The sequence below is a fragment of the Mus caroli genome, unplaced genomic scaffold (genome assembly GCF_978045245.1).
Source record: "Mus caroli unplaced genomic scaffold, Mus_caroli_1 scaffold_6, whole genome shotgun sequence".
NCBI classification, from domain to species: Eukaryota; Metazoa; Chordata; class Mammalia; order Rodentia; family Muridae; genus Mus; species Mus caroli.
The window spans coordinates 34707640-34731124 of record NW_028227261.1 but is presented as its reverse complement, the minus strand read 5'-3'; the positions used below and the strand labels follow the sequence as shown (position 1 = coordinate 34731124).

Here is a 23485-nt window from a genome sequence, read left to right as displayed (position 1 = left end):
GTTAGCAGAAGGGGTATTTAAAGCATCTTTACACGTTATTGAAAGATTCTCTGCCCTTAGGCTTCTGCTCTTACTTATTTAGGGAGGCAGATGGGATTGTACAATTATAATAACACAAACTGTTCAACAAATGGTGGTTGTTATGTGCCAGTGCATTTGAAGCAAGCACTTTCCAGACATTATTTCACCTTTTCCTTATGGCAATCCTCGGAAGAATGGAAAGATAAAATTGCTGAGGTTAAGAGGTGAAGTAAGGGTCTGAAGTATGCTCAGCTCAGTGCTAGAGTGTATATTCAGCACCGGGGGGGGGGGGGGGGCGCTGGGTTCAGTCTTCAGACAAAGAGAAAAAAAATGCTGCTAATGGAATTAATTCTGATGAGAATTAATCAGCTCTCAGCTGATAAGTCTGAGAGCTGGAATTTGAATCTAGGTTCATCGGATTCCATAACCATTCGTTCTTAATTTTAAACTTCAGTGTGTGTGTGTGTGTGTGTGTGTGTGTACACAGAGGTCAGCATCAGCCCTCTCCTTCCACATGCGGATCCTGGAGATTGAACTCGGGTCATCAGATCTGGCAGCCGGCAACTTTACATGTTAAACCATCTCTCTGGATCCTTAAAGCCATTTCTTAAAGTGGTGTGTGGAATCTTGAAGTCTGGCCATCCTTGATTCTGATTTTTCTTTCCCTCACTTGTATCTGCTTTACCCTTTGATTTTCTTCTGCTTCCTCTTCTAATTTTTGGGTTGCTGTTCACTTGTTTGTTCTTTTGCTTTTAAGCCTATCTCTTGACTGCTTTATGCCAACGCAGAGTTTTGTCCTGCTTTCTGATTGTGTCTAAATGACTGTGGAATTCAAACATTAGAGCCATGCTCTTAACTGAGAATTGGACAGGTCTGATTTTGAAGAATGACTAAGAATCGGACACTCTCTGAGCTTATTAAATCCAACGCTAAGTAGGCAAGTCGTTTCTCTGTCCATTTAATCATTGGTGGGTGCCTGTGCTAGGCACAGGAGATTCAGCAATGAGTCAGAATGTGCTTCTTGTCTTTGTGAAATTAACAGCCTGTAGTAGAACTCAGACAATAAACCAGAGGCCAGTTATACAGTTTTATTCTTGAATTAATGCTATGAGGAAAAAGAATTGGGTGCCTGGACGCAATGTAGACAGAAATATTTCAGATGGGCTGCCATCTCTCCTTTGAGAAAGCAAGTCGGTGGGCTAATCTCAGCTAGTCGAAGGCAGTTACGTCATGGGCCTCCTAAGCTTGGAACCTTTGTCCCGCAGTTTCCTCCTCCTTTCCACCCTCCCGGCGTCCTGAGCCGGAGATCCGCGCCGGCGCACTGACTGTTGCCATGGGGACAGCTGCTTCGGCGCATGCTCAGATGCCTTCAAGATGGCGGCTGCGGCTGCTGCACGAGCGGTTCCTGTGAGCTCTGGATTCCGAGGCCTGCGGCGAACACTGCCACTTGTAGTGATTCTCGGGGCTACTGGGACTGGCAAGTCCACCCTGGCTCTGCAGTTAGGCCAGCGGCTCGGCGGCGAGATCGTCAGCGCCGACTCCATGCAGGTATGGCAGCGTGCTTGGCCCCGGGGCCTGGGAACCCTGGAGGTCGCGTGCGGGCCTCTGGACTCGGGGACACCCTGTCGCGTGGCTGTTGTGGGTGAACCTCGAGGCGTATGGGGATCCAGATGAAAGGAACCCACACCTGCTAGGGTACCCATCCAATGGCAGACAGTGTCCATTGTGTCCTGTGATCGCTAAGTAACTTCTCAGGCCATTACTCTTTCGTAAACAGTACCAACAGTTTCATTTATGGATAAAAATGTTGGGGGCTGGGGAGGTGAAGCGACCTTGTGAGTGGCACATTGCAAATAAATGGAGGAGAGATATTGGAACGTTTAAGGTTGACATCCGGTGAATTTCAGTAAATGTTCATTATTCCGAAATTTTGCCATAATTCTAATTCTAGCCCAAGGTAAGTCAGATGCCACCTGTGAGTGTCTTCTTGGGCACTAGAGCAGTCAGAGGCAGCCATTGGCTTCGTGACTTCAGATCAAGCAGTGCCCTTGACTTGAATATTATATTTGTAAAGTGGAGGAAATGTCATTTGCCCCACAATCACAAGGCTAAAGTATTTAATAAGTGAGACGTGGGAGTGTTACAGTGGAGAGAGGGAGGCCCGCTCGAAGGTCAGACATTGTGGTAGATATTGGTTGAACCTGAGGGCTTTTTTTTATTCTTGTTTTTTAATCCTTTTGTCCTCTTTGAGAGAGGGCTCTCAGAAGGGATGTAGGAGCATTTGTGCTAGAGAGTAGGTGACATTTTGGGTGAATGTGAGAAGAATTACAACAGCTGTTAGGCATGTTCAAAGGTGTCGAACATATACAGCCAGTTGCTGAACTCACGGTTAGTAACCTAAAATTAATAATTAGTTCTTTACCCCACTTTACCTCATAAGGCTCCTGACATGGTTTCTACCCTCATAATTTATTTTTCCATGATAAGACCATCAGCTTATACTAAAAGGCAAGGTAACTCGACAAATAGTTGTTTGCAGCCTGCCTTGTGCCAGCTTAGGGAGATAAAGAGTTTAGCTTGAACTGAATCTCAGCCAGATTTTTTTTTTCCCCCAACTTTTTGCTACATGAACAAAGATACCTTTGTTCCTTTGCTAAACTAGGAAGAATATCAAAAACAACCTTGTGATCATTAAATGAAATATATGTGAAGCACTTATTACAAGTGTTTAAAAAATATAGTAACAGTGAAAACTATGGTGACTGTGTGTGTGTGTGTGTACATAAGACCATACTCCTTATACTGGGGAATGTTAGTCTGGCTAAACATAGAGTTAAGACAGAGCTAATAAGTGAACAGAGCTATTTATAGAGCATTTTCAGGTGGGCGGGTTCAGAAGATCAGAAGAGACTACAAGTGCTGGACTTCCTGATAGACTATTAAGTGCAGTAGAATTCTTGAGAAGGGAGAAATCAGTGAATGTCATGGAAAGTCTCTAAAGAAGTGCCTAGGCTGGGGAGACCCTGACCCTGACCTCTCTGGCCTCTGCATACATGCCTGTATGTACACACACACACACACACACAAATACAAATTGAAAAGCAAATAGGTCAGTATGAATTTTAAAAGAGAAGAGCTTGAAGTTGGGCACAGTGTCATACGCTGTGATCTTCGCTCTTTTTGGAAGCTGAGGCAAGAGAAATGCCATAGCCTGGAGGCCAACCTGGTCTACATAGGAAGTTGCAGGCCAGCCTGGTCTACATAGGAAGTTCCAGGCCAGCCAGGACTATATAGTCAGACCCGGTCTCAGAAAACCTAAATAAAATAAAATGAAGGTTTGAAGAACAAGAATGGAAAGGCATGAAATAGGAAGGCATGTGAAGGAAGACTTAGAATGGTGAAGCGGGTATGTAGGACAGTCAGGAGACTTCAATAGGGAAGTCTCAGATTCAGGATCAGAGAAGTGTGTTAGGAGCGTTGATTTGTGAGTAGTATGCATGCTGGTTGGGAGGAGCAAAGGATGCAATTCCAGTGTGGTGTGATTATAGCCTCTTGCCCTGAGACTTTGGAGAGCGATTGATTGCCCAGGGCTTCTGTAAGGTGTTGCTGCACTAACAGGGTCCATTCCAGCCAGTCCTTGAGTGCTATAATTCTGGGCTGGTGAGGCATTAGTGGAGATGTTCTGGCAGAAAGGATAAATGTGATGCAGGATTCAGAGTTGGGGGCCTGGGAGAAAGGCCATGCTCCAGATCCGGAAGCTCTTGCAGGGCCTACAAGGGGAAGTCTGTTAGTGGATATCTGAGGAGTGCTGGAGATGTGATCATATTCCAGGACTCGGGGATTGATCCTCCTGCCCTAGCTTATACTCCACTTGCTCCGTTTCTATCATTCCTCATGTAGCAAACACACGTTTGAAATAATCTTTCTTGTTTGTTTTGTTTTGTTTTTCTTGAGATAGGATCCTACCGTATAGCCCAGACAGGCTTCAGACTTGTAGCAGTCCACCTGCCTCAGCCTCTGGAGTGGTGGATTGTAGGCATGAGTCACTACGCTTGGCAAATCATTTTAACCTACGTGACTTTTTAGGTAATGGAATGGGTTCTGGGAACTCGGGTTGGGTGTTTTCTGTAGTGTACTGTATTCTCAGGTATGGTTATTTCCACATAGCTATGTCTATAAGGTAAGCTATGTCTATAAGGTAATTCTTTGTCACTGTTTGAGTAAGACATCAGGACACTCTGACGTGTATCTTGCTGACAACGTGACAAAACTTTCATATTTTACAAAATATTTTATTGAATGGTTCTTTTTGTTTTTGTTTTTTTCTCTTGGTGCTAAGAACCAAACCTACACCTTGCTAGGACAGTTGTGCAACCATTTAGCCACACTCTTAGCCCCAGATAGCACATCTTGTGTTTGTGTGCTTGTGTATAAGCAGGTGCCTATGGACTTGTACACGTGTGGGTAGAGGCCAGAGGATAACCTTGGGTGTCATAACTTGGGTGCAGCTCACCATTTTGTCTCTTTCTGAGAATCCAAATCTGTTTTGAGAAGGACAGAATCTGGTCCTTCCAGCACCGACCTCCCACGTTCCCATCCACTGAGTCGAGTAGCACTGCCTGCATGAGGGTGGCCCCTCCCCCAGCAGCCAGAAGCTGCTGATCTCACCTCAGCTAGGGTTGGAGCCTCAGGAGTTTCTCCTCCATCCGCAACAGAATTTCCCCTGCACTGATCTGGTGCATGTCATGTTCAGAGGACAGCATGAAGCATTCGTTTTCACACTCAGTTCCTCCTTCCTTCCCTCCCTCCCTTTCGACTTTTATGTGTATGAATGTTTTGCCTGCATGTATATCAGCACACCACAAGCATGTAGTGACTGTGGAAGCTAGAAGAGGGAATCAGATCCCCTGGAACTGAAGTTAGAGGTAACTGTGAGCCACCACGTGGGTTCTGGGAATTGAACCTGGATCCTCTGAAAGAGCAGCCAGTGCTCTTAACCACTGGGCCATGTAATGTCTCTTCAGCTCCATCCTTCAGCTCTTAACCGTCTTTCTGCCCCACTCCCACCCCAATGTTCCCTGAGCCTTGTGGGGGTTGGTACAGATGTCTTGTACAGAGCTCAGCATTTAACAATTATTCTCAGCTCTTGGACCAGTTCCTCTTAAGTCCCTGCATTGACTGGTTCCCACTGCAGGAACGTGCGTCTCTGACCAAGCTTGAGGACTACGTAAGTTTATAGAGTGAGTTGTCTGGCACAGCTGCCTGCTGAAATGTGAAGTTCTTAGAACCCTCTGGCTCAAGCAGGCTCCGTTTGAGAGGAGGGGCAAGTGGGAGCCTTTGGTTTCTGCAGCCTCTGTTTTCTGGGATCTCGCTTGTGGGGAAGGGAGGCTCTGAGTCCTCTTCTATAGCTCTCTTAGGCCCCTGAACTCCACCATGGCTTCTTCTGGTTCTTGGGTGTATGCAGGCACATTCAGAATTGTACATTTGTGACTAGAATTTGAGGGTTAAATTTCTTTTATCCTTGATAATCATTAATATATGAAAAACATAGATTTTTTTTAAACTTTCTGAACTGTGTTTAATTTTAGATTGTGTTTAATTTTAGATATTTATAACATTTCCCTTTGCTCTCAATTGGAGATCTTTGATCTTTGATTTTTTTTTTAACTTTTGAGTGCAAATATGCAATTAAATATCCATGTCCTGTTGCCTGAATACACAGGTTCACCAGTTCTTCATTTCTGTCTTTGCTCAGGATTGTGCACTGCTGCATCTAGAGCTCATTTGTAGCCAGTGGGGGGAGGAGAAGCTTTGCATTCTTATTACTTTGCTGTGTAGCCCAGGCTGGCCCTGAACTCACAGTCTTGCCTGCTACAGCTTCTCAAATGGAGATTCTGCTTTTAAAAGAAAGATTTATTTTTATCTTATGTAAGTATGTATGTATGTATGTACATATGTATATTTTATGTATGGTTGCTTGCATGTATGCATGTACACCATGAGCATGCAGTGCCTTGCAGAGGCCAGAAGAGGGAATTGGATCCCCTGGAACTGGAATGATAAATGGTTGTGAGCCACCATGTGCTGGGAACTGAACTTGGGTCTTCTGCTAGAGAAAAGTGCTTGTCACCTCTGAGCCACATTGCAACCCCTGGAGATACTATTTTTCAGTGATTTAACAGAAAATATTTTCTAAATATGTAAACAAAATGTCTTTTTGAAGACAAGATACCAAGTGGCCAGGACTGCTTTCAAACTCAGTATATAACTGAACTCCAAACTTGCCTTCTCCCCCTCAACGCTGGGGCTGTGGGTATGTGCCAGCGCACCTCGCTTTATGCTCCTTATTTTATTTTTATTTTTTTCAAGATAGTGTTTCTCTGTGTAGCCCTGGCGGTACTGGAACTCTCTCTGTAGACCAGGTTGGACTCAGACTCAGACATGTCTGCCTCTGCCTCTCAAGTGCTGGGATTAAAGGTGTGTGCCACCACTGCCTAGCAAATGTATCCTCTTTTTTTAAAAATTAAATTATTATTATTATGATTTTGGGTATACGAGTGTTTTGGCTACATGTATTTATGATGATGATGATGATGATGATTTTGGTGGTTATTGTGTTGTTTTGTTTTTTGAGACAGTTTCTCTGTGTAGCCCTGGCTGTCTTAGAATTCACTTTATAGACCAGGCTAGCCTTGCACTCATATAAATCTGCCTGCTTCTCGGTCCTGAGTGCTAGGACTAGCCTGCGTGCATGTTCACACCGGTTGCAGTCTGCTGTTTGTGGAGAACAGAAGAGGGGATTGGATTCCTTAGGACTGAAGTAACAGTTGTTTATGAGCCAACAAGTAAGCTCTGGGCATCAAGGCCAGGTCCTCAGCAACAGCAGCCAGTGCTCTTAACCACTGAGCCATCGCTTCAGCTCCTAGGCTTTATTTAAATAAAAAAAATTAATGTATGTATAATAATTGTGTTTATGAATGTTTCATTGTGGGGATGCCCGAGGAAGCAAGAGAGGGCTTCAGATTCCCCAGCGCTGGAGTTCTAGGTGGTGGTGAGCTGCCTGCCACGTGGGTGCTGAGGGCTGAGGGCTCATCTTATGATAGAGCAGCAGTAAGTGCTCGGGACTGATGTGCCATCTTGAGTCCCACAACGCTCCTTTCAAATCTTCACACCAAGTTGCATAAAGTAGATATTACTTAACAGTTCAGGAAATAGGCCGAAGATCTGTACGTCTCTTATTGAGCATATTTCTCTCCTCTTTTTGTTTTTTGTTTTTTCAAGACAGGGTTTCTCTGTGTATCCCTGGCTGTCTTGGAACTCACTTTGTAGACCAGGCTGGCCTCGAACTCAGAAATCCGCCTGCCTCTGTCTCCCGAGTGCTGGGATTAAAGATGTGCGCCACCATGCCTGGCTATTTCTCTCCTTTTATGTCTAGTGATTTTCCTCTTTAGGTGAGGCAAGAGCTGTAGGATTCTGTCACCGAGAGTGTTTCTTAGCCTGTATTCCACTCATCCCTCATGGGAATATGCTACACTTTGGTCAGGATCTAAAATGTACCTTTTAAGATATGAAAGATGAAGCCTGGTTAAGCAGTATACAACTGTAATAACACTGGGGCAGTGGGAGAGGAGAAGGACCAGAAGTTCAAGCCATTCCCAGCTATACAGTGAGTTTGAGGCCAGGGCTACATGAGCTTCTGGCTCAGGGCCAGAACAACAGGGCCACTGAGATGGTTCAGTAGTAACAGTGCCTGACACCAAGCTTGGGGCCCTGAGTTTGATCCCAAGCACCAGCATGGTGGTAGGAACTACCTGACTTCTGAAACTTGTCCTCTGACCTCCATACACATTCTGTGGCTTATGTGAGCTCCCCTCCCCCATAAATATGGTTTTTAAAAAGTCACCAGAAAGGAGATTTATGGTGTCATGGTGTGTCAGATGGAGTTTTGAGCTGACCAGTGACCACCGGCTGTGTCGTTAGCAGCTAAAACTTGATATAGCTAAGAAATAGAATTTAGCATCAAGTTGATACTCAAGATGGATGCTTATTGAGACAAAAGAGGAGCTCAGGCTTGTGAGGAACCCAGACTACTGGAGACTTCTTGTTAACAGCCACAGATGAAAGGGAGATGAGTAGAGAGTGGTAATTAGAAGGGCTTTTCAAGTTTTCAAGATGAGTGTTAATTTATTTTTATTGGTTTATATTTTGAGATGGGGTCTGGTTATATTATCAAAGCTAATTTTAAATTCATGGGCACAAGCGATCCTTCACCTCAGCCTCCCAAGTAGCTAGACTCTGTGACTATTATGTTTACATTTTAAGATTTATTTATTATTATATATAAAGTACACTGTAGCTGTCCTCAGACTCACCAGAAGAGGGCGTCAGATCTCATTACAGATGGTTGTGAGCCACCATGTGGTTGCTGGGATTTGAACTCAGGACCTTTAGAAGAGCAGTCAGTGCTCTTAACCACTGAGCCATCTCTCCAGCCCTTATGTTTACATTTTAATACTCCATACAGAGGTGCTCTTTGGATGTTTATATTCAGAAATGTGCCAGTAACTCAACCAAATTGTAAAATTGTGTTCCACATAAGCATAGATTAGTGTGTGTGTGTGTGTGTGTGTGTGTGTGTGGGTGGGTGGGTGGGTGCATGTTGTGGAACTCACTCTGTAGACTAGTCTGACCTCAAACTCACAGAGGTCCTCCTGCCTCTTGTCTCCTGAGTGCTGGAATTAATAGCATGTGCCTTCCACTTAATTATTAATTATTATAGTAAGGATTTGTTTGTTTTGAGACAGGGTTTCTTTATATAACAGCCCTTGGAACTTGCTCTGTAAACTCAGAGATCCTCATGCCTCTGCCTCCCCAGTGCTGGGACTAAAGGTGTGTGCTGTGGCCACCCAGCTAGCTGCTTGTTTGCTTGCTTGCTTGCTTGCTTGCTTGCTTGCTTCCTTCCTTCCTTCCTTCCTTCCTTTCTTTGATATGCAAGCATTTTGCCTGCTTATGTAAGTGCACCATGAGCATGCAGTGCCTGTAGAGGTCAGAACAGGGCACTGATCCCCTCTAGGGGATCCTAGAACTGGAATTGCAGACAGTTGTGAGCCACCTTGTGGGTGCTGGGAAACAAACTCAAGTTCTCTGTAAGAGAAGCAAATGTTTTTAACCACCAAGCCAAATCTCTGGACTCTTTTATTTTTTTTAAGACAGTTTTCAGTGAACCTGCAGCTTGCTGATATTTGCTAGACTGACCCTACCTGATCCATCCCACCCAGTGTTGGGGTTATAGATGTATTCTGTTCCATTGGCCTTTACATGGGTGTCAGGGATCTGAACTCAGGACCTCATGATTGCATAGCAAGCACTTGTAATCACTGAGCCATTTCCCTATCCCTTGTAAAACGCTGTTTTGGGCAGGAGAGATGGCTCAGCCGTTAAGAGCACTGACTGTTCTTCCAGAGGTCCTGAGTTCAATTCCTTGCAGTCACATGGTGGCTCACAACTATCTGTAATGAAATCTGATGCACTCTTATGGTGTGGGTCTGAAGTCAGCTACAGTGTACTCATATAAATAAAAATAAATTTTATACACACACACACACAAGTTGTCTTAGGTCAACTTTCCTTCTATCCGCTTTCCTTCCACAGGGTCTCATAACCCAAACTGTTTTTATTCCCTTAATCTTTCTTCCTTGAACTCCTAGTGGGGTGTCTGAAGTGTGAGATCACAGTGCCACTAAACCTAGCTAGATGTTTTCTTTTTTCCTTCCTTCGTTCATTCCTTCCTTCCTTTCTTGATGGTGGTAAGGACTGAGCTCAGCATGCAGTTATCTTGCCTGTTGTACTTCTTCTGCTACTCTTTGTCCTAACTGAACCATAGGGTCTATCCTAGGTAAATTTTTGTCAATTTGACATAAGCTAGAGTCATTTGGGATGAGGGAACCTCTATTCGTAAAACTAATCCCACCAGATTAGCCTGAGGTGCATTTTCTTGATCCGTGATTCTTTTAGTCATGGTGCTTTATCACAGCAGTAGAAACTCTAACTAGGACACAGTGATCCATGGCAGCCTTTACAAGGCACTAACTTTTCTAGGAAATACTTTTTTGATAAGCATTGAATATCTTTTAATGGCACCGCTCATGCCTGTAATCCTTGCACTTGAGCTGAGGTAGGAGGATTCCCATGAGTATGAGGCTACCCCGACAGAAAAAGGAAGGGAGGGAAAGAAATGAGTGTTAAATTTAAGCACTGAGGTGAAATAACATACACAGGTCTGAAGTGGGGATTTTCCTCTTGGGAGCCTAATAAACAATGACCTGAGCATCTAGCATCAGAGCAGCTCTTTGCGGGCTTCCTGTCCTGGGGATTACTTCTAGGTTCTCATGCCTTTCTGTGTGGCTCGGACAGAAGTGACCTCTTATACTGATAGTCTGGTTTTTCCAACCCCCAACTGTTTCTCAATGTATAGAAACATAAATATTCTCATTTAGCAGTGAGAGTCAGAATTCAAGGGGAGGCCAGTAGTAACACAATCCCTGCTTTCCAGGATGGAAAAACTGAGGTACAGAAAGATTAAAGAGCTGCCTGGAGATCATACTGCAAGACACCTGCACACCTGGAAATTGGATCTGGATCTTCATATGCATTTGCAGAGTCTGATCCAGTGCAGGAAGATGATACTGGAGGTCTTCCTTTCAGTCTGTGTTGTCATCCTGGCATGCAAATCCAAGGCAGAGTGCACCACCTTCAGTGACTGTGAAACATGAAGGCAGTTGCTGAACATGTATACTGTCTGCCTGCCTGAGAAGAGAGACTGCCAAGTATAGGCTAGGAGGAGATAAAGCGTTCTGTTTGGGTTTATAGAGAGAAATAGCTCTGATGCCTTAATTCTTCGAGTCCTAGGGAGAAGCAATATCAGACCTAGGAGCACAGTTCCTGCTGTGTTTTCTCAAAGCTATAGGAGAAGAGCAAACGACTTTTGGCAGACTGACTAGTCAGCAGGCTCTGTGTCAGCTAATAGATGGGGAACTCTGTGTTCTTTTCATCTGCTTTTGGGACATAATTTAGGAACAGTGTTTTGTACTAAAGGATTGTCTGTCTGATAGTGCTCAAGAGAGATCTGGGAGGCACAGGGGAAGGATATGAAAGGAGAGCTGGGATGCTGCCTCATAGTGGCTTCATAGGACTCAGATAAAAGGCACAAAGATGTGTTAACCAGGAGAGAGACAGGGCTCTCCAGAGGCTCTTTATCACAGCTGGCAGACACAATCTTTAAAATGACTGACCATGACAAGAGGCCAAGTAGGAAATTTCAGATGTTTTTGACTCATGTAGTGTGTGTGTGTGGGTGTGTGTGGGTGTGTGTGGGTGTGTGTGGGTGTGCACGCGATGGTTTCTAGCTCACTTGGTTTCCTTCCATGTTAAATATAGTTTTACTTTGTGTAGGTTCTGCATATATGGTCCCTTTTTGCTACTGCAGGGAGACCCCTCCATGTGAGAAAGCAGAAGTGACTACTAGCTAAATAGGAAGCCACAGGCAAGCACAGAGAGGGCTGGAGACTAAGGCTGGTGAGCTGAGGTACTCCTTGACGCTTCAGTGACAGTTAAGTGTCAGAGATGGCTCACCACAGTCTAATTCCAGTTCCAGAGGCTTCGATGCCCTCTTCTGACCTCTTTGTGTACCAGCACACATGTGCACGTACATACATGCATGCAAAACACTCATAACAGAATAAAAAAGCCCAAAAAGTTATTTTTTAAAAAGAGAATACCATGGTGAAGGCTTTTGAGTTGTCTGCTCTCTCCTTAAAAGCTCATGTCCTTTCATACTTTGAGGAATGGCTGGCAACCATCTGGCACAAAGGATTCTTGAGGGACAGTCGTAGGAGGTGAAACTAAAAACACAGACCCTAGGACACATTGTGGAGGCCCTTAAAAGCCACACCATGAAGGCTTGGGGTTTCATCAGGGAAGTGAGACTGACTCTGGCAGCTGAGTGGAGAGCGGGTCAGAGGAGCCAGCCTGGGTTCTGCAGCACTGCATGGTTAAAAGAATCAAACATTTCTTTTTTCCTAGAATTTTTTTTTAGAGTACAGTGATTTTGATTTCCTAATAAACTGAAGTCTGTTTTTAGGTTTGTTTATGTAGAATGCTTGCATTTTATTAAAGAACAAAGGCCAAGTGGTCCTCAGGCTCTGACCAGTGTCATCTCCATTGGCCTGGAAGTAGTGAAGGTCATGATCTCCTTGTCAGATGCCTTTTAGAACCATTTCTCAGAAACAACTGTGATTTTATTTCTGAGATTTCCAGTTTTGCCATCAACTTTAACCTTTGCCCATAGAAGCTGTTCAGCATTTCCATCTTCTATTGGACAAGCAGGGACCACATCAAACTTCCAAGTTGATCTCTTAGGCTTCCTGTCCTTCTCTGCCATCATCTTGACCAGAGTTGTAGAAAGAGCTTTTTTCTAGAATTTTAATTTGTATTTATTTTGTGTGCGTGTTAACGAGCATGCCCCAGCACACATCTGGGGAGGTCTGTGGACAACTTTGAGTTGGTTTTCTGCAGGCTCCAGGGCTTGAACTCAGACCATCAGACTCTGTGGTAACCACTCTTACTGTTTTGTTTTGTTTTTTAAGATAGAGTCTGACTCTGTCACCCAGGATAGCCTCAAATTCACAATGCTCTTGCTTCAGTCTCCAGAGGGCTGGGATTTCAGGCATGTGTTACCATTCCCAATACCAGTGTCCTGTTGTTAGCATCTTTCTGCAAGCCACCCTGCCAACATCCATCCATGCAGGATGTAAGGCTGTGTGTGACTCCTCTCCCGTTCAGTGAGGGACAGTTTTGGCAACTCATTTTTAAGGAGTTTGAACAAGATGCTGTCATTACTGAAATGGGAAGGCAAAGCACTGTGGAAAGAGAAAGACAAATCAAATACAGCCTTACCTGAGCAGCGTTCACGCCCTCAGTAACCACTCTTGCAGATTATTCCTGACGAAAGGCAGAGAGGATGGGATGTATCATCAGTTTAATTCTGAGAAACCCAAACTCAAATTGAAGGACGATCAAGAAAAGAACTGACCAGTGCCCTTCAGAAGAGTCAAGGATGTGAAGATAAAGAAAAACTGAAAACTGTCCCTCCTCGACACCAAGGACACATGATCATTAAATACAATAAAGAATCCTAAACTGGATCCTGAACTGAAAAGTGACATTAGTGGGTAAAATCCACATCCACAGGTCAGGACCCGGGCTCACGCCTGTGACACTTTCCTAATTCTCAACATATCATGGTAATGTAAGATATTAGGACAAGCTGGATGAAACAAGAGAGACAGTCTTTGTTGTCTTCTCTGACCACACACGGATGCCCACACATCACACATACTCATATAATAATAAAAAAAATTTAAAAAGAACCAAAACCAAATCAACCACCAAACATGCAATACCAAAAACCCCCAAATAAGCAAAAAGCTGAAAACAACATTTTGGCTAAGGATGTAGCATTAGCAGGTAGAGTGCTTGTCTAGGATGAACACAAAGCTCTGGGTCCCATCCCCAGGACCACAGGAAACCAGATGCTATAGGCAAATGCCTGTAACCCCACCCCTCTAGAGGTGGAGATAGAAGAATAGGAGTTCTAAGCCAGTCTTGACTACATAGTGAGTTTGAGGCTAGCCTGGGTTACATGAGACCCTGTTTTAGGAAGGGAGGGAGGGAGGAAAGGGGGAAAATAGCAAACAGAAATCACCTTCTCATTGTTTATAATATATTTATTTTTTAGTGTGACTTATCACATGAAAAATAGTCTCGCCGGGCGTGGTGGCGCACGCCTTTAATCCCAGCACTCGGGAGGCAGAGGCAGGCGGATTTCTGAGTTCGAGGCCAGCCTGGTCTACAAAGTGAGTGCCAGGACAGCCAGGGCTACACAGAGAAACCCTGTCTCGAAAAAACCAAAAAAAAAAAAAAAAAAAAAAAAAAAAGAAAAATAGTCTCAGTAATTACTCCTTTGAGATCCAAAATTGCCAGCGGCAGTGCTGTGTGCAGCTGTATTTCTAGTCACAGAAGTTAGTAATAAGCCTCTTTTGTTCACATCTGAGAGTGTATGTGAGAGAGTGCAGGCATGCTTGCAAGTGCTTATGCCGGTCTTGAACTGTCTCCTGCCTCAGCTTCCCCAAATACTGGTATTACAGTTGTGCATCACCACATTCAGTCCCTGGCCCCATCCTGTTTTAGTTATGGACAACATAATTGATGGAATAACTGTGACAGTCTATAGTTCCTGTGTTTGGTAGATAATTGTATTTATGTGTGTGTGTGCGTGTGCGTGGGAGATGCGGTGGGGTGTGGGGAATGTGTGTGTGGGAATACATGTGCCATGGCAGCCGTGAAGTCAGAGAACTCTCTGGAGTCACTCCTCATCCTTCATCCTCCTTGCTGAGACACTTTGTTTCTGCCCAACTGCATTGTCTTCCGGGAAAGCTGTCCCCTGAGCTTCTCCTGTCTCCATTTTGCATCTCACAGCAGGAGTGTCCAGCTTTCCACATGGGTGTATTCATTCCGAGGACAAGCTGTGGGAGTTGTCCTATCCTTCCATCCTGAGAGATTGAACTCAGGCTGTCAGATTTGGCTACAAGCACCTTTACCACCAAGCCATCTTCCTGATCCAAGTATATTTTTTGTTGTGTACAGTTCTGTGTCTGTTGTGCTCTCTTTTTGTTGTGTTGTTTGTGACTCCAGGGACTCACCCTGGATTCATTCATATGTGCCTGGAATGTGCTTTTCCACTGAACTGCATCCCCAGACCTAAGGGGGATGCTTTTGCCTTTCTTGTTTGTTTTTTTTTAATTGAGGTTATTTAAATTCCACATACAATTAATCCTTTTAAAATGAGGAACTCTGTGGTATAATCCATAGTGTTATATGAACTAATACTTTTATCTGGTTATAAAACATTCTCACCCTAGATAAAAGTCCCATTCCCTAGTAAGCAGCTTCCCCAGCAGCTGGGGGCTTCCAGGCGGCTTTCCCTCCCCGTTTGTGTTAAGCATAAACAAGTGAGTACATGAGTTTGAGTACCTTTTGAAATTACACCCCACTCCAGTTATTTGGGCATAGAGCTAGCATTGCTAGGTCATGTGGTAATTATGTGTTTAGCTTTGTGGAACTTTCCGACTTTTCCACATGACCATACCATTTCGCATTCCCACCAGTAGTGTATAGAGATACCCATTTCTCCGTATCGTCTCTCATACTTATTATTTTTCTTTTAAAAAATTTATTTTAAAGCTGGATGTATTGGTACATACCTTTAATTCCAGCACTTGGGAGGCAGAGGTAGAGGCAGGCACAGGCAGATCTCTGCGTTTGATTCCAACTTGGTCTATATAGTGAGTTACAGGACAGTCGGCTACTAAACCATGTGTCGGAAGGAGAACCCTGACTTAGGAAATTGTCTTCTGATCTCTACGCAGGCAAAGTTTAATTTTTGAAAGGCAATTCTAGTGTTTTGAAAGTGGTGTCTAGCTTTAGTTTTGGTTTGTAGTTCTCTAACACTATTGGTGGCTTTGTTGCCCTCTTTCCCTCCCCACTGATGGGATGGAACCCATTCTAGCAAAGTGTTCTAGCGCTGAACACAGCCCCGCCCCCTTCCCCAGACCCCAGTGAGGGGACTCATGATCTTGTACATGCCAGGCAAGTGCTGTATACCTCTGAGCGATAGCCCCTCATTTTATTTGTTTGGTCTTCATATGTAGCCTAGACTAACTTTTAACTCAAAGTTGTAGGTATCCGCCCCGTTCATTCTTGCTATTGTTAAACTTAAAAGCCTGAACCTCCCCAGGCAGCTGTGGCTGCTTATTTTTTAAAGTGGGTTGTTTGTCTTTTTTGTTTTTGAGTTGCATATATTACATTTTGATACATCACTGTCATGTTTCTTTTTTCTCTGTGTAGCCCTGGCTGTCCTGGAACTCACTTTGTAGACCAGGCTGGCCTCAAACTCAGAAATCTGCCTGCCTCTGCCTCCCGAGTGCTGGGATTAGAAGCTTGCGCCACCACCTCCCGGCAAAAGCCAATATCTTTAATTTACAGTTTGTTGTTACTTTAAGGTCGTCCTTTTACCTGGTAGACATGTTTACTTGGAAAACTGGGCTTGCTTTCAGCCCTGCTACTATAGTAGGTATAACTGGACAAGTCATGGCTCTTTTTGGGTCTCAGCTTCCCCTTTGGGTATGTTAGAATAGGAAAATGTACTGGGGTTAGAGCAGCAGCTGTCAATATTTTGTTAAGAGGTGTTAGTAAATATTTTAGGCTTTAAGGGTCATACATTGTCTCAGTGTTTAAAGCCCCTTTTGTTGTTGAAACTGTTAGGGGTCAGATAGAGCCTGGGCCATGGCAGCTCTAACCATTGGCTTTAGCCACCTGTCTTTTATTTATTTATTTATTTATTTTATTTATTTATTTTTTTTTTTTGGTTTTTCGAGACAGGGTTTCTCTGTGTAGCCCTGGCTGTCCTGGCACTCACTTTGTAGACCAGGCTGGCCTCGAACTCAGAAATCCGCCTGCCTCTGCCTCCCGAGTGCTGGGATTAAAGGCGTGCGCCACCACGCCCGGCTATTTATTTTTTTGAGATAGGATCTTACTGTATAGCCTGGAACACTCTATATAGATCAGGCTGGCCTTGAACTCAGAGATCTGCCTGCCTCTAGCTCCATTGCTCTGTCTAAAGGTGTATGCCACCACCCATCTTTAATAAGCCAGTTAAGCCGACAAGCATAGAGAAACACATGGAAAACAGATGTATTCACTGTTGCCACAATGGTAAGAAGAACAGATAAAGAAAGGGGTTCAGTAACACCTCACCCCAACCCTGTTCATCTTTGCGGTCTTGACGTGACGTTTAGGTGTACACAGTGTGTAAGAGGTCAATATCCTGCTCATGGTGTGGAGTCGCCCCACTGTCTCAGCTCCAGTCTCTCCTGCTGGGTGGTCTGACAAGTTGTCAGAACTCTGTGAAATGTCTTCCTTAGTTCCTCATCTGGTGGCACTAGCGTTCAACAATTTCCTTTTCCAGCATGAGATTCCTGGGGAAATTCCAGCTCCTTAGGGATCAGATGTCAGTAGTCTCTTGGCCAGTATGAAGAGCGCAGGAGTCTTTTTAGAATAGCCTCATCCTGAGGCCCTCGAATTGCCACCAAGCCTGAAGACCTGAGTTTGATCCCCTAGAAAACCATGTGGTGGAAGGAGAAAACCAACTTCTGAAGTTGCCCTCTGATCCCCAACACTTTGAGGCCAGTTACACTCTTTGCTCTGGTACATTGTGGTTCTTTTCTTTCAAACACTTGCCTGGGGGCTCACCTCCAAGAGCCAAGGGAAATCATGTTTAATCACTAGTAATTAAACATATTAAATATAATGTCATGCAATTAATGTAGTACTTACTGTCTGCTGGCACTGTTCTAAACACTTTACATATATTAACTCATTATCAGAATACCCAATGAAGAATGTAGATGCATTCATTATCCTCACTTTACAGATGAGGAAACTTAAGGCAGAAATAAAAATTAGCTCCGTAACCTGCCAAGTGAAGGCTCCGCTGGCTAAGGAAGCCAAAACTTAAAGCTGACAGTCTGCTCCTTTTTACTGTATGCAGAACTGCCTTTCCAGACGCAGACACGCACTTCCACGTCATGCAGTTGCTCAGATACCACTTAAGACGTCAGATAGGATACTGGGCCTGGCCTGAGCATCTTCATCTGCACACGAATCACTCAAAGATTTATTTTTAATTATGTGTTCTTATTAAGTAGAACCACACTGAAACTATCTGAAGCTGTGTGCGAGGATGTATGCAAGGCATTCAGCCACAAGTCTAATTTGACTTGGTGAAAAAAAGGTCCTAGATGCAAATAAATAATAAAATTCTAAGCATGACTGAAGTATCTGAGATATCAATGTCACCTAAACCTGGGCCAAAAATAGCATTTTACAGAATGATTTGTTTTTGGGTTTTGTTATTATTTTATTTTTATTTCTGTTTTTCTCTGATTGAACCCAGGATACGCTGGACAAGTGCTTGCTTCCCACTGAGCTATGCCTTCAGCTCCCTAGAGGTGTGTTTGAATATTTACCTACAATGCAAATCAGCAGTAGCTTGTTGTTGCGGTTTAGATGGTCATTTATTTATTTTTACGTGTATGACTTCCTGCAAGTATGTGTATTACATGAGTGCAGTGCCCACAGAGGCCAGAAGAGGGTGTCAGGTTCCCCTGGAGCTAGAATTACAGGCACTGGTGAGCCACCCATGAGTGCTGTGACTTAAACTCAGGGCTTTTGGAAACGTATTGTATGCTCTTGACCACTGAGCCATCTCTCCAGTCTCCTGTTTTTACTTTTTAGCTCTGCAGCTGGTTTTAAGGGACAAAAAAATAATACCCAGAAAATGTATCATTTGTGTCCGTATAGCTCAGTAAATTGTCAAAGGGGAAAAAATAATGCCCATGTAACGACACTAAGTTTAAGAGATGGAGTACTATCAGTGCTGTGAGTAATTCTGAACACTTTATCTCATGGCTGATACTTTCTGGTTTTACACTGCCTACAGCTGTCTTCAGTGCTTTTCTTTTTAAAGCTGCTGTGCAGCAAACACTTGTAAACCCAGCACTTGGGAGGTAGAGGCAGGAGGATTAGAAGTTCAAGGTTAGCCTCAGCTACAAAGTGAGTCTAGCCTGAGCTACATGAGACTGTGTCTCAAACAATAAACATAAAAAGTAATTAAATTCAGATAAAATATACATGGCTCAGTGGGAGAGTACATTTTTTCATATGTGTAGACCCTAGGTTTAATCTCCAGAAACACACACACACACATACAAAATGGCAATATATAACTAAATTTATCATATTATTTTAGGGCCTTTATTTTATTTTATTCTATTTTATTTTATTCTGAGATGAGTCTCACTGTGTATTTCTGACTAGCGTTGAACTCACAGAGATGTACCTACCTCTTTCTTTGCCTCAACCTCTGGACTACGGGAGTAAAGGTTCATGCCACCACATCTAGCTCAAGGGCCATTTAAAAATTTTTTTACATTTATTTTGTGGATGAATGTATGTATGATTACACATGCCAGGGCATGAATACAGAGGGAGGGCAACTTGCATGTTCAGTTTTCTCCTTTCACAATGTGGATTCTAGGGGCAAACTCAGGTGTCAGGCCTGGTGGCAAGTGCCTTCCTTTACCTGCTAGTCCTCAGTGGTTACTTCTACCAGCCGAGCAGCATTACTTAAAGTCACATCTTCCTGTGACCACCATCACCTTCCATTTCTAGTACATTCCTGCCTTTCAAAACTGAAGCTCTGCCCAGTAATCAGCAAGCCTGCTGTCTGTCTCCATGGCCGTACCTGCTGTAGGTGCCTTGTTTGTGTAAGTGCAGTCAGTCATGTTCTTGGGGCCTCAGAGATTTGTGCCCTTCTAGGGCTGGTGGGTTTCACTCATCAGTCAGGTCTTCAAGGTTCATCTTTGTTTTAACATGAATCACAGTTTCTTTTCACTTGTTAAGACTGTGTACTATCCCATCATAGAGATGTATACTCATTTACGTGTTACACTCATATGTTTAATACCCTGTTTTTATTATTTTAGGTATTTTCCAAAAGGAGATTTGCCGTGTTTGAAGAACTTCCACATTATTTATATAGCTCTACCATTATAACTTTTTCTAAGGTTTTTTTAACATGTCTGTTTTGTCTGAATATATGTATGTATACCATGTGTGTGCCTAGTGCCCAAGGATGTCGTCAAAAGACTGCATTGGGTCCCCAGAACTAGAACCACGGTTGGTTGTGAGCTCCCTGTGGCTCCTGAGAACTAAACCCACATCCTCTGCAAGAGCAGCAAGAGCTCTTAACTGCTGAGCCGTCTCTCCGTCCCCTGGCTCCACCATTTTTGTTTTATTTTTCCTGGTTTTATTTGTAGAGGCCGATGATCAAAGCTACAAAAACATGGTTCTGCAAGTATAACAGGCCCAAAGAGAAGGGCTCATAGGAACAAGTAGTTTTTTTAGACCCTGAAGGAGCTTTTTAAGTATGGGACAGATGAGGCTGTAGATGTCTGGACATGAGTCTAGAGAGACAGCAGCCAGCAGAGTTGTAACTGAAAGAGCTGAGGCTTGGGCAAGTGAGTTTGTCCTTACCTCGCCCTCTGTAGGTCTCAGACCCCATGCATACAGGCAACTTGTGTTTCTAGTCCCCAGAGCAGGGAGAAGAAGGACTGTTATACCTCAGAGATCAGCCATTGGCAGGCCACTGGATGTCAGACCACAGCTGCCCCTGCACCTGTCCTGGTTAGCTCCTGCACGGTCTAGTGTTGCCTGTAGGTTTTCTGTCAGCTTACACAGGATGAGGTCATAAGTAAAGTCAGAAAACTCTGACCTCTTGGTGAATCGCAGTGTGTGCTGCATGTTCTTCACTTTGATACAGGGATACCAAGGAAAGTAGGCTAGAACATGGACCACCAAGCATCCTGGTCGTGGAGGCAGTGGGCTAAGAGCCTGTTGTGTGTCAGCTTCTCTATGGGGGTTCTAAAGCTTAGGCATAGGAGAGCTGCTGCTTCATCCTGGCTCTCAGGGTCAGGTCAGAGCTGGGACCTTTTACTGTTGCTTGCTGTTTCTTTCCTTGCCCTCTTCCTCCTTATTTCATTTAATTTTTGAGACAGGGTCTCATGATGTAATTTTGGCTGGCCTGGAACTTGTGCATAGACCAGGCTGGTCTTGAATTCACAGAGGTCTTCTTACTACTACAGGTTTAAAGGCATATGCCACCACGTCTGGCTCATTTTTGTGTTTTGAGTCAGGGTCTTTCTATGTGGTCAAGGCTGACCTAAACTTGTGATCTTTATTCTTTTACTTCTTAAGTGTTAGGATTACAGATGTGCACTAAATGCCTGGCCGCAGATATTTCTCACTACTTGTTACGAGAACTTTCCCATGGAGATTTGATGTGAAAGACTCCAACTTTTGTTATCAGTATTTTCTTCCACTTGGCACATAGACAGTACCAAGAAGGACAAGGCAGGTGTCTGAGACAAACTGTCCAGCAGCTGTCTGGTCTTGTGTTTGGTGCTGACAAGCTCCTAGTTGCCATCACTGTCATTGCCTAGGAATTTGGGGCTGCTGCTGTACAGGCTGAGGGACAGTCACAGAAGTGTTCTTTGTGGCCAGGTCTGGACTGTGGAAAGAGCTGAGAGACTGGGCAATGCCTTTGGATGTGAAAGCCTTTGGGGCCTCGTAGACAAGTCCTTGCAGTAAGGAGAGGATGGTCTCCAGGTTTCTCTTACTGCAGTCTTCAGTCTGCAGGTGGACCTGGGTGTGGAGCTGCCAGTGCTGAGTGGAGAAAAGGCTGTGTCAGGGTTTCTATTCCTGCACAAACATCATGACCAAGAAGCAAGTTGGGGAGGAAAGGGTTTATTCGGCTTACACTTCCATACTGCTGTTCATCACTGAAGGAAGTCAGGACTGGAACTCAAGCAGGTCAGAAAGCAGGAGCTGATGCAGAGGCCATGGAGGGATGTTCTTTACTGGCTTGCTTCTTCTGGCTTGCTCAGCCTGCTCTCTTATAGAACCAAGACTACCAGCCCAGAGATGGTCCCACCCACAAGGAGCCTCTCCCTCTTGATCACTAATTGAGGAAATGCCTTACAGTTGGGTCTCATGGAGGCATTTGCTCAACTGAAGCTCCTTTCTTTGTGATAACTCCAGCTGTGTCAAGTTGACACAAAACTAGCCAGTACAGGCTGTTTGACCTCAGCCTTCCTTATTGCTTAGAAGGCCTCCCTTCCCAGTGTCACTTCCACTGAGTGACTGTCCAGAGTCTGAGTGACAGGTACTGTGCAGAAGGGCTTGGTTGGGAGGTGAGGAGGAGAGTCTGGAGAGATGAATAACTGGTTAGACATACTGGGTGAAGGGTTGTGTGGAAGATTCCATGGTGTGCTCAAGGGATAGACTGCTGGGGATGTGTCTCTCCGAGACACTTCCTTTGTCCTCCCCTGCACACACACTGGATGGTAGTGGACCTGAGTAGGCTCTGTTTCCAACCCACAGTAGCTGCAGTAGCAGCAGAGGGAGGGTCGGTAAGATCAGCTCAGAGCTATGGTGATGTAAGTGATGTCTGCTGGGAGCGCTACACCCTGCTCTGTAGTGTAAACACTGTTTTAAATTTCTAAACACTAGTGCCCCACAAGTTCCACATTCTTTACATCCTTGTTAGCATTTGTTTTCTGTGTTCTTTTATTTGTTTCTGGTGGTGCTAACAATCCAAACTAGGACAAGTCTCACTTGCTAGGCAAGTCACATTCCCAGCCTTACCTGAGACCTTAAAGAAACAAATACTAAGATGAGCATGGTGGCATAGATCAGAGATTTCAGCATTTGGAAGGCAGGTGATGTCTAAGTTTAAGGTCAGCATGGTCTACATAGCAACTTCCAGGCCAGCCAGGGCTACATAGTAAGACTTTTGCTCAGATTTTAATTTATTATGAGATAAAGTTTAATGCCTAAGCTGGCTAAGAACTCTCTATATAGCCAGATGATCTTGCATTTCTCATCCTCCTGCCTCCACCTCTAGAATGTTAAGATTACAACAAGCATGAGCTACCACACCTCTCTCTGCCTGTGTGCTGTTGTGATCAAACCAGGATTTGTGCATGTTAGGCAAATATTACATTCAAGATTGGCGGGGGTGGGGGTGGGGGGTTGGGGGATGGGTCCCAAGGATCCAATTCAGGTTGTTACCAGGCTTGGTGGCAAGTGTCATTACTCACTGAGTTTCCTGTTCTCCACTTCTACCCTCCTATCTCAAACTGTTACCCAACACATACACACACACACAGAGGTCTGTCTTCTAGCTTTAGTTTGGAAACTGGCAGTGTTGCAGGTCTTCATTATCATTCTCATAGTTACACAATAATGTTTAGGTCAACCACGAGGGACTTGGCACAGAACACTGCAAGATGTGATTATATGACCCAGTGACACTGTAACAAACCTAGTACAGTATAGAAGTATATTCTGTGAAATATACATTAAGCCGCCTGACTCAGATTTCAAGTAACATGTGTTCTTATTTCGTGCGTTTTTTGTTTTTGTTTCTTTGAGATGGGAGCTCTCCATACCGTGCAGGCTGGCCTTGGACTTGTGGTCCTCAGCCTCAGCCTCTCCAGTGCTGGGATTACAAATGAGTTTACCATGTTCAGCTCACCCATATTTTTATGTCCTGTTCCAATTAGTCTAATGCTATAGGAGGCAAAAGATAGCCTTACTAATGTATGTAACTCATTAGTAATTGATTTTTTAAATTTTTATATGAACTATAGTCTTTAACACTATGAATACAACTTAAACTATCAATATTTTATTTTTCCTGATACTCTTGGCATTTGTATGTACTATA

The 23485-nt window shown here is 44.1% G+C and overlaps 1 protein-coding gene across 3 annotated transcripts in view; it reads left to right on the top strand.

Annotated features, from left to right (window-relative positions):
* Positions 1–1395: 1395 nt before the first annotated feature.
* Positions 1396–23485, top strand: part of Trit1 (tRNA isopentenyltransferase 1) — a 38535-nt gene continuing 16445 nt past the window's right edge. For all 3 annotated transcript variants that reach the window (XR_015047319.1, XM_085839001.1, XM_085839000.1), the window contains exon 1: positions 1396–1569. Coding sequence is in view for 2 of the 3 variants with exons in the window: in XM_085839001.1 (XP_085695127.1) it covers positions 1396–1569 (174 nt within the window). In the remaining variant the exon portion in view is untranslated. The remainder of the gene's footprint in view (positions 1570–23485) is intronic.